This window comes from Pelophylax lessonae (assembly GCF_965119305.1).
Source record: "Pelophylax lessonae genome assembly, chromosome: 4".
NCBI lineage: Eukaryota > Metazoa > Chordata > Amphibia > Anura > Ranidae > Pelophylax > Pelophylax lessonae.
The window spans coordinates 58878875-58891285 of NC_138771.1; the positions used below are offsets into that span (position 1 = coordinate 58878875).

A 12411-nucleotide genomic window follows, 5' to 3' on the forward strand; every position below is an offset into this window, starting at 1 on the left:
GGTCGGCAAGTGGTTAAAGTGATGCTAAATGATTATTTATTTTTTTTTTAAAAAAGTAATCCATACAGTGCTGTGCAAACTGCTGGTGCTTTATAAATTCTGTATAATAATAATAAAAATAATACATACCTCCTGTAATCTATTTATCATGAAATAATTTCTTACTTGTGTAAAAGTAATTTTCTAGGAAAGTGTGAATAGCAATTTATTGGAGTGACATCAGAGAACAGGCGGTAACAGGCGGTCACATACTCATATCGTCCTGGGTGCCTCCAAAGTCTATCAGCGCTGGGTGGGGAAGGCGTGTTATAGTCAAAGTCCAAACGCTTTTTAATCTACCATTCCCTATAAGCACTACACTTTATTTTCCCTTCAATTATTTTTTATGGTAAATGTGATTTATTTGACAAGGCCTCTGTATTTTAAAGCGAGCTTTGTATCTAAAACCTCCATTAGCGGGCGTTTAGCGTTTAACAGGTGTTGATTTTTGCCTTTTCTTCCCCCGGAAAGGGGACAGAACTGACACCTCTTTTCAAGTCATGAAGAGGTGGAATCCAGAAAAGAAAGCAGCTCACGCATTTTACTGGCGCAGTGTCAGCTCGTCTAGACTCCGCTGCTTTCTTAAACAATAAAAAAGCAATAAATAAAATAATCCATCCATTGTAAAAGTGTGATTTGATCGCTACTACGCGGAGAGGCCCAGGGAAAGCCGATACCCAAACATTTGGACTGTAATATCAAACACTGTTGGGTTTTGCAGCTGGCACGGCATCGTGTGGAAATATACCCCCTGAGAACATATTAATGTATTCATGAGGATTACACTTTTATATTCTTTCTTAGCTGTTCTTTTTATTTTTTTTCTGCAAAAAGTTTCAAAATGTAACAGACTCGCAGACATTCGTACTTTAAAATATTAATGTGAATAAGACAAAGATTTCTTTTTTTTATATATTTTATTTGCTGAGCTTTTGCCTCCCGGATTCCTAAAGCCTATGTTTAGTAAAAACATTAAAAAAATAAATAAATCAACACACGGGACAATCAATGCAATGGGGGGATTTACCAAAGGCAATTAGACTGTGACTAATTTTCCTTATTAACCCGGAAGATTTTACCCCCATTCCGACCAGGGGTTTTTTTGTGATTCGGCACTGCGTGACTTTAACAGACAATTGCGCAGTCGTGCGACGCTGTACCTAAACGAATTTGACATCCTTTTTTTTTTCACAAACAGAGCTTTCTTTTGGTGGTATTTGATCACCTGTGCGATTTTTTGATCATGCGCTATAAACAAAAAAAGAGCGTCAATTTTGCAAAAATAACAATATTTTTCACATTTTTTATATGAAATTCCCCAAAAAAAATGTAAAAATCAAAATTTTTTAACATATTCGGCCAATTTGTTTTATACTACATATGTTTGGTAAAAAAAATCACAAAAAGCGTATTTTGATTGGTTTGCGCAAAAGTTATTGCGTTTACTAACAAAGGGAAAGATTTTTGTCATTTTTGTTGTTTTGTTTTTTTAACGCGTAATGGCGGCGATCTGCGATTTTTCTTGCGGTACTTCGACATTGCGGCGGACAGATCGGACCCTTGACTGACATTTTTGACACTTTTTGGGGTACCAGTGACATTTCTACAGTAATCAGTGCTATACATATGCACTGTTACTGTAAAATTACACTGGCAGTGAAGGGGTTAACTTTTCTTGAGAGGGAGGGGTTATGTGTGTCCCTAGGGGCGTGATTCTAACTGTGATTGGCTGTGGCTTGAGGTGTAGGAACAGTGATCAACAGTCCTACATAGTAGAACCGTATTATCACTATTCCTACACAGGGGAGAATGACAGGCGGCTTGTTTACATCAGCCGCCTGCCTTTCTCCCTCTCCACCGACGATCGCCGAGTGACCGGCGGACATCGGGTCCGCCGGTCACATGCGCGGGGGGGTCCGTGACCACGCGGGAGCGGGAGCGTGCCTCCGGGGGCGCTCGCTCCCTAGACCCTCACAGGCTAGCGACGTAGTACTACGTCACTCTGCCTGTGAGGGGCTGACCGCCGCAGTAAATAGTCGTGCGGCGGTCGGCAAGCGGTTAAATCAAAAAACGGCAAAGCTTCACTTTGTAAAGAATATTTAATCAGGTGCAAGAAAAATAAAAAAAAATTAAAAATTTTCCTTGCACATGATTGGATGTGATATAGTGCACAGTTTATTTGCCATTAGTAAATCAACCCCTATGTGTCCATTGTGCTGCTGGCTGTGGATTTAGGGCAGGATCACAGCACATGCAGTCCAGTGGGGTTTTTCTGCATCAGAAACGCATGTACAGTAGGTTAAGTGTCGGTTCACATAAGAGGCTTGAATGCGATTTGCAGGGTTCCCGCATCGCATTCAACTCGCAGCCAGTTCACACTGACTTATGAGAATCGCTGGGGGTGTCAATACAAAGCTAATGACACCCCCAAATCAGTTGGCATATCGCAGTGTGAACTGTCAGTTCGGACATGAATCAGATTGCATAGGTGTGAACACCCATGCGATCCAATTCTGGTGCGGACCCAAAGAAGGGTCCTATGCGAGTTGTGTCCGAAACCGATGCAAATTCAGCCATAAAATCTGTATGGCTGAATTTGCATTGCACCGACATCGCATCTGATTTTCAGAGCAGTGCGAACTGTCAGTTTGGACAGGAATCAGATCGCATAGGTGTGAACACCACTGCAGTCCAATTCTGGTGCGGACCCAAAAAAGGGTCTTGTGCAAGTTGTGTCCAAACCCGAAGCAAATTCAGCCATACAATCTGTATGGCTGAATTTGCATCGCACAGACATCGCATGTGATTTTCAGAGCAGTGCGCTCCGCATCACATGCGATTTCTGTCATCGCATATATGTGAACTGGGACTATATGGTAAACACCAGTCTGGCCAGTTCAAGAAAAATGTAGAACATGCTACATTTTTTCTGCACTGAACTGGAAAGCGGTAAAATGCAAAAAAAATGCAAAAAAAATGCACCTAAATGCACCAAAAACGCACTGGAAAGCACATGTCCCCATTTGAGATGAAGAAAAAAAAGGGAACAAATGCACTGAAAAGCATCAAAAACGCATCGGAAAGCACATGTCCCCATATAGGGTGAAGAAAAAAAGGGAACAAATGCACGGGAAAGCATCAAAAAGGCACTGGAAAGCACATGTCCCCATATAGGGTGGAGAATAAAAGAGGGGGAAAAAATGCACTGGAAAGCATAAAAAACGCACCGTAAATGCTTCAAAAACGCACATGCAGAAATGCATCTGGAACCCATCAGGACTGTGTTTCTATGATGTGAACCGGACCTTAGTTGAAATCTTTAGGGCCCATTCACACTGCCCCAGACAGCTGCTGCAGCTGTTTAGTGAACAACCACTGTCTATTCTGGGTGCAGTGTGGCGGCAGTAAGGGGATGGTGTGATGTAAGCTTCAGTGCGTCACACAGCGCCCCCATTTTTTTTTTTGTATAAACTTTATTTTAAGTGTACAAAAGTGAAGCGTCATTCAATCAGTTACCCCCCCCCCACCCAAAAAAAAAATGAAAAGTGTCCAAATGTTGAAGAGGGGTGAGGAGGCAGAAAAGCAGAACTTCCCTTCAGGGGTGAAGCTCTGGGGAAAACTGCCATACAAAGCGCAACTTCCACAAACAAAAAATGGGGAAGGGGTCAACACCAGGGGTGATCAAAGGGTTAAATGTGTCCCTAGGGGGTGATTCTAACTGTGTGGGGGCCAGACTTGGTGGATGGAAACAGGGCTCCTGTGTTCCGAAATAACAGGAACACAGGAGCCCTGTTTCAATCAGTGATAGATGAGCGGTGGGTAAACACGGCCCACCTCCTTGTTTGACTCCCTGCAGCTATCGCCGGGTTCCCGGCAGCTAGAGAGCAGGCGTGCGATCGCACCCGCTCCCGCGGTTTGCGCAGGAGAGCCAGCCTGCCGCAGTATATCTGCGGCGACGGGTCTTTAAGCGGTTAAACATCTTATATACATAAAGACATAATAGACAACATAGTAACTAAAAACGACAACACATTAGGTTATGTGTTGATTACCTATAAAATAAGTGGCATGCACAAAAACCTCTACATATAATCTTCACATGAGAGGTATTGGTTGGGCGTAGTGCTCAACGCGTTTCGCTTCGTGGTTCCTCAAGACCAGCCACAAAAATGTTACATGTATCTAATTACAAGACAAATATTTTTATTAATAGAATTAGATTAATTAATCAACACATAACCTAATGTGATGACGTTTTTAGTTACTATGATGTCTATTATGTCTTTATGTATAAATGGGGTTTAATAAAGGAATTTTTAAACAATATATGGTATCTATGTAAGCGCTTTTAAAATCCACCATGAGCAGGACTGGGTGCCTGCTTCCATTTCTTGTTTGTAATAAATACCCGGATGTGGCACATGTTAAGGTCCCTCTCTTTTTTCTACCCTTTAACCACTTGCCGACCGCCGCAAGTACATATACTGCGGCGGTCAGCCCCTCACAGGCAAAGTGACGTATATATACATCACTAGCCTGTGAGGTTCTGGGGAGCAAGCGCGCGCCGCCGTAGGCGCGCTCCCGCGCGTGTGAGCGGCAGACCTGATGTCCGCCACTCACTCACGATTGTCCGTGACAGTGGGAGAAAGGCAGGCGGCTGATGTAAACAAGCCGCCTGTCATTCTCCCCTGTGTAGAAACAAAGATCATACGGTTCTGCTATGTAGGACCGTTGATCATTGTTCCTACAGCTCAAGCCACAGCCAATCACAGTTAGAATCACGCCCCTAGGGACACACACAGCCCCTCCCTCTCAAATAAAGTTAACCCCTTCACTGCCAGTGTATTTTTACAGTAACAGTGCATATGTATAGCACTGATTACTGTAGTAATGTCACTGGTAACCCCAAAAGTGTCATAAATGTCAGTCAAGGGTCCGATCTGTCCACTGCAATGTCGCAGTACCGCAAAAAAATTGCAGATCGCCGCCATTACGCGTTAAAAAAAAAACAACAAAAATATTTCCCTTTGTTAGTAAACGTGATAACTTTTGCGCAAACCAATCAAAATACGCTTTTTGCAATTTTTTTTTACCAAACATATGTAGCATAAAACAAATTGGCTGAAAATATTAAAAAATTTTGATTTTTACATTTTTTTTGGGGAATTTCATATAAAAAAATGTGAAAAATATTGTTATTTTTGCAAAATTGACGCTCTTTTTTTGTTTATAGCGCATGATAAAAAAAATCGCACAGGTGATCAAATACCACCAAAAGTAAGCTCTGTTTGTGGGAAAAAAAGGACGTCAAATTCATTTAGGTACAGCGTCGCACGACCACGCAATTGTCCGTTAAAGTCACGCAGTGCCGAATCGCAAAATACCCCCTGGTCAGGAAGGGGGTAAAATCTTCCGGGGCTTAAGTGGTTAAAGTGAAGTCTATTTGCCTTTAGTAAATCAACCCCATTGCTGGAGCATCCCCAAATTCTCACCTCAGCTAAAGTGGTCACTGAAAGAGGAAATGAAATGAGGGGAAATGGGGATAAACAATGACAATGTTTGGAGGGGAAGTCCTATCTGCTCATTACAATGCAGACTTTGCTCTCGGCTTTACCATTGCCATGTTGTGATTGCACTTTACTCTTTTCCCGATTAGACTAAACTGATACAAGGAGGAAGCAGATCAGCAGCTGTAATGATGGACGTACATATTTACATTTTTTTAATTTTAATTCGGTGTCCGATACAATCAAAGCAATCAAATCAGAAGTTTCAATCGAAAATCCCAGGCATAAAATTATTGATCGCTTTGCATTGATTAAGATACTTTGTTTGTGAATTCAATCATATTCCGATTGATCAGATTATGGGATCACATGGTGGAAACAGAGATTGTCCTATCTTCTCACCATTCACATTACAATCTGTCTATACAATCAACTTTTTGATTTACCAAAACTATGTAAAATGATGGTTTAAACTATCCAATCAATTTGTATCCAATCAGAGGAGTCTTTGCGCTACAGAGTTGTTGTTGGATGTAAAAGATATTGTACCATCAGATTATATAATGTACGGTCAGCCTTGACTATTGATTGAAAATCCACTTCCTCATATGGGGCACACTGAGCAAAGGAGTTGTCAACTATTATTCAATATTTCCTATTGGAAGAAGTTGATCAGGAAAGAAATTGATCTTTTATCAAAGCATGTATGGCCACCATTGGATACAAACAAGTATTTTATTTAATGCTGAACTCTGAAATAAGCAAATATTGTCTCTATACTGGGGCTTGTATATAGCTGATTCTTGGTGTGCTTTGTTTATTTCTTCCAGATCTGTGCAGTAATCCAGTGTGAGACTTTCCCTCTGTGCAGTAATCCAGTGTGAGACTTTCCCTCTGTGCAGTAATCCAGTGTGAGACTTTCCCTCTGTGCAGTAATCCAGTGTGAGACTTTCCCTCTGTGCAGTAATCCGGTGTGAGACTTTCCCTCTGTGCAGTAATCCAGTGTGAGACTTTCCCTCTGTGCAGTAATCCGGTGTGAGACTTTCCCTCTATGCAGTAATCCAGTGTGAGACTTTCCCTCTATGCAGTAATCCAGTGTGAGACTTTTCCTCTGTGCAGGAGCTTCCTGTAATAAAGACCTCTCACTGCTGATCTCTCTCCTTGTGCAGGGTGACTGGTCTTGTCTCCGCCCCCTCCTGTCATTTTCTGCAGGAAGCCTGTAGTGGGTGGAGCTGCTGGGCCCCCACCCACAGTTCTGCTCTCTGTACAGCGAAGTGATGATGGCACTGCTACTTTTACAATATAATATCCGGGTTTGCAAAGGAAATTTAAAGCCTAAGTTGGGATTTACTAAAACTGGTGTTGCTTTCATGAATGGAGGAGCTGAGCAGAAAGGGTCGGCATAGTCAGGGCACCCTTGGTGAATGGCTGTGACAGCTCCCTGGTTCTATTAACGCCCTCTGCGCTGGAAGATTGCTGGAGGGGGGGCATAGGAGGAGGAGGAAAAAGAAAACATCATCACAAGAGACACAACACGCTTAAAGCAGTATTAAACCCAAAACCAAAATATGATATATTGCAGCTTACCAGTCATTAGATGTGGTGGTTGCATTAGTTTACTTTTTTACCTTTATTTTCAGCTGGTGATCTGGCCAGTAACAAACCTCCTGTATTAGAGTGCCCACACTCTGGATGAAGGAGCACATGGGGCACAACAAACAGCAGCATTGTCAGTCTAGAGGGCACGGAGTGTTCGATGTACTAGCACATTTAAATACACTAACAAATTTAAGCCAAACTGCAACATTTTTTAAGTCATTACACCAAACAGTTTTTTTTTTCCCTCTTGGGATAAAGATTTTACATAAATAAAACTGATCATTGTAAGCACTCCTGCCAATGATAACTGTTTTTTCTCAGCACTCTGATTGTTTAATTTGCAGGCCAGCTTGTTTTGTTGAAAAACACCATACTTACTGGCCAGATCACTAGATAAAAATAAAGGAAAAAAAGGCTAATGCAGCCATCACAAATAATAAATAGTTGCTTTGGGGTTTGAGCCCCCGTTCACATCAGTGCGATTTGACAGGTAAAATCGCATGTCACATCGCAGCCTGTTGCCAGCAATGGGAGTGTCCCAATCCGTGCAATGCTGACTTTGCGGCGTGGCACCGATTTCCAAAAGTAGTTTCTGCACTACTTTTGGCGACTTCGGGGAAGACTTCTTTAGACGTCTGTGCATGAACTCGCACATGTCTTTCAGGTCGCCCCCAAAGTTGGACTGAAGTGCGGCTTTGAAATTGTGCCAATTCAAATAAAGTCAAGGCAAAACGTTTTTTTAGTTTTGGATGGAGTGGAGAGGGATTAGAACCCCTGTCAGTTTTTATTGCTGTCTGTGCCCCTGTTAGGGAGATACGCTGATCCCCGCTGAGCAGGTGGATGACAGCTCTGTCTCCGCTCTGTGTGCAGAGAGGGAGGTGTCAGAGCCCCGTTGCTCTCTATGGGGAATTGGATGAGAGCGGACCGCCTGTCCGCTCTCATCCGATCTCATCCGATCCCCTGGACGGATGGAAAATAGGGTTTCCATCCGTCCGGATTTCACAGACAGGATCGGACGCGGATGGCAGCGGGTGTCAGCCGACATATCTCCGCTGACATCCCATGCCCCATAAGGATGCATGGAGGATCCGATCAGATCCGCCTAAAAAACTGACAGACGGATCTGATCGGAGCGCTCGTGTGAAAGGATCCTAAGAAAATCCCAAATTTTCGGTTGTCAACAGAAAAGTAACAGTGGGGAAATCTTCCAATAGGGACACTAGTTCTGGTGACCTGGGGGTCCCCAAGAGATTCCTATTAATTTGCAGGGATTTCCTCTCACTTCCTCTTTTGGCTATGGGACATAAAATGAGAGGAAATCTCCCCATTGGGACAAAAAGGGAAGCAATAAACCTGACAGTGGTTTTAACACTCCCTTCAGGGGCAGACTGACAACTTTCAGCCCAGGGGGCAAGTACAAACCAGAGGCCCATGGTGCAGCGACTCGGCCTGCTCCCACTCTCCCTATTCCCAGCCTCCTCCTGACCCCCATTCCAGGCTGAAGCGTCCCTCCCGGTACTCTCTACTCACCGGCTGAATCCCAGTTCCTGACCTGGCCAGCAGGGGGCAGTTGGGGGGAGCTGGGACAGCTTGTTTGGGACTGGCCGGGGAAGGAGTGTCTCCAGTGGGGCATGGAACTCGCCTCTGCTCAGACACAGTTTACACCATCCATGCTGGGGGGGGGGGCTGTGCTCTGACCTCTGTCCTTGTCTTCATCCTGCACTCAGTAGGTCAGTGGTGGGGACTTTTAGGCATGTCTGTGGCAGAAGCGGTCCAGCCATTGTATGGGGTAATCGGAGCAGCCCGGGGGCAACTGCCCCCCTGCTCCCTGGCCCAGTCCTCCCCTGCCTCACTTCCACTATCCAAAAGGAAAAAAAAAAGTTTTGCCCATGTTTTTGATTCATGGTAAGCAATGTGTTTATTCTCAATTTTTTTTTTTTTTTTTTAAATCTCTGTCTTTAAATCATTCTTTTTGTGCCTGGATTTGGTTTTTTTAAAAGTTTCTTGCCATTCTGGTTTACATGTTTATTAACCCTTCACAGTATAGTGTGTGATTCCTCCTGTATTGTATTTGCTTTCATGTTGTGAAGTGTTTCGCAATCTGTTGGTGCCATAGAAATCCTTAATAATAATAATAATAGTAATAATAATAATAATAATATATTTAAAAAAAAAATATGAAAAACTTCTTGGGATGTCTGTACAGCTCAAACTTTTTACACTTTTCATTATAAAGGACATTTAAAATATTTTTTAGGAATTTTCCTTTTTAGAAATAATAAAAAATAAAAACTTGCAGGGGAGGAATTCCTAGCTCTCACCTCTTGTTACACAATAACCTTGCTGAGTTGTTTTTTAAAGCTCCATTTATTTGTGACAGGTCATCCAGGAGGAGGAGGAGGAGGAGAAGAGGAGGAGGAGGAGGAGGAGTGCAGTCCTCCAGCTGGGCGGTCCTCCTCTCTGCACTCTGCAAACTTTCAGTCTGCTTTCTTCTTCATCATCTCAGTGTAAATCTCCGAGCAACTCCGGACCCTCCGCCTGGGATTATACCCCGCACCGGACACCGAGCGATCCCTGGATTATACAAACCATCTCCTGCCAGGCTGGGCTATGGAGAGCTGGGCATGGATCTTTGTCATGGGACACACACTGGCCACCTTCCTGCTGGCTCAGTCTACAGAGGAGGTTCTTCCTAGACTCACCTTGCAGTATGGTAAGTGCTGGTTGCTGCCATGGCAGGAAGGGGTTAATTGGGGGGGGGGGGTGGAGGGGCCCCTGCTGAGTGCTGGGCTGGGGAGTTACCCGGGGTGACAGTTCTGTGTACCGGACCTTCCAATCACACTTCTCACTAATCACTGCTCAATGCCTGGCTCTATAAAAGGGGATCATCCACTTCTAATGTCCCATCAACACTCCTTCTCTGTGTCTTCTCTGTTTATTTTTTTTAAATGTTACATTGATACTATGATAGAACTTGTTACATTCTAGACAATATTTATACCAAGATAGAACTTGTTACATTATTTACTAGATTTATTTAAAGATAAGATTGTTACATTATTTACACTATTTATAGCAAGATATAACTTGTTAAATGTATACATATATAGAACTTGTTACATTATATACTATATTTATATAAAGATGGAACTTGTTACATTATTTTCACTATTTATACCAAGATATAACTTATTAAAGGTATACATATTTATAATGTGTTACATTACATACAATATTTATACCAAGATATAACTTATTACATTATATACTATATTTATATAAAGATAGAACGTGTTACATTATATACAATATTTATATCACAATAGAACTTGTTAAATTTTATAAATATATAACTTATTACGTTATATACAATATTTATACCAAGGTTGAACTTATTACATTATATACTATATTTATACCAAGATAGAACTTGCTACATTATATACTATATTTATATAAAGATGGAACTTGTTACATTATTTTCACTATTTATAGCAAGATATAACTTGTTAAAGGTATACATATTTATAATGTGTTACATTATATACTATATTTATACCAAGATATAACTTATTACATTATATACTGTATTTATATAAAGATAGAACGTGTTACATCATATACAATATTTATACCATGATAGAACTTGTTACATTTATAAGGATATAATTTATTACGTTATATACAATATTTATACCAAGATAGATCCTATTATATACTATATGTATACCAAGATATAACTTATTACATTATATACTATATTTATACCAAGATATAACTTGCTACATGATATACTATATTTATACTCAGATATAACCTAAATACATTATACTATATTTATACTCAGATATAACCTAAATATATTATATACTATATTTATACTCAGATATAACTTGTTATATACTTGTTATGGTGGCCATGCATGCTTTCATTTTATTATCCAATCAAATCAGCATAACTTGTCTTCTGATCAGTTTGGACTCAGTTTAGTTGTGATTCAGTCAAACTAAGTCTGGAATAGATCAGCAGCGCTAATGGTGGCCATGCATACTTCAATTTTATTATGCAACTGATACAATAAAAACAATCGATTCTGAAACTTATTGATTAGCCATAACTTCCTTTCTGATCAGTTTAGACTCAGGTTAGATCAGGTTCAATCAAACTGAGGTGATCGGTCAGGACAGAAAGTTATTGGTCATTTTGTGTTGATTAGCTGCTTTGAGTAATTTGTTAGTGAATATGATCATATTTTGGTCAATCAGATTATGAGATTACATGGTGGAAATGATCAAAACAATCTAATCAGCAAACAATGGAATAGGCATAAATTCCCTTCGGAATGATTTAAGCTGGATACACACTGTACAACTTTTGTTTGTTTCTTTAGATTTACCTTCAACTATGTAGTGCAAGGGCCTGCCTGATTGCATACAAATTGAAAGTGTTTAGGTTTGAATCTCATATTATATGGTTTTGGTAAATCTAAAGAAGATTGTATAGTGTGTATCCAGCTTTAGACTCCATTTAAATGGGAGTTGAATGGCTAGGGTGGAAAATTATCAATCATTTTCCATCGATCAGCAGCACTGAGATACTTTGTTCTTGAATATGATACGTTTTGAGGTTACATGGTGGAAGCAGAGATGCAATCAATAGTTTACGATTGTAAGTTCTGATCATATCTTAACTAAAGATGAGAATCCACTTCCCTATGTGTGGCATGTTGATTGGGTTGTTGACTATAGATCAATTATTCCTATCTCTAGAGAAATCGGGTATTTATCAAAGCGTGTATGGCTACCATTAGTCAGGTGAAAGAAAGACAAATGTCCGTTTAGTTCAACCAATAGTAAAAAATAAATACAATGCAGTTCTAGAGGAGGAGAGGCTACTATGGGAGTCCATGGGGACAAAAATAGCTGAACATGGTTATAAAAAAGCTTGTGTACGTTTTCTGAACATAAGGCAACTGAGTGTACAAGTGTGAACAGCGACAATTAGAGCGAATGGGATACTGCATGTTGAGTGTAGTCCGATGTAGGGAAATTTGCTGAAAAACACTCAGGTGTGAATTTGGGATACATGTATACAATATTTATACCAAGATATATATAACTTGTTACTTTTGCATGCGTCTAAATCTCCCTTGCCTCTGAAGCCCGATCCATGTTCGGATTATGCTCCGGAGGCTACTGATAGGCGGTGAGAAAGTGATGCAATGCCTTCTCACTGCCTGTTTTAACCCCATATTTGCCAACCAACG

At 41.0% G+C, this 12411-nt stretch overlaps 1 protein-coding gene across 1 annotated transcript in view; it reads left to right on the plus strand.

Annotated features, from left to right (window-relative positions):
- Positions 1–9715: 9715 nt before the first annotated feature.
- SEMA4B (semaphorin 4B) overlaps positions 9716–12411 on the plus strand; it is a 100231-nt gene continuing 97535 nt past the window's right edge. The window contains exon 1 of the mRNA XM_082253225.1: positions 9716–9858. Within this exon, the coding sequence (XP_082109351.1) occupies positions 9756–9858 (103 nt within the window). The 5' untranslated portion in view covers positions 9716–9755. The remainder of the gene's footprint in view (positions 9859–12411) is intronic.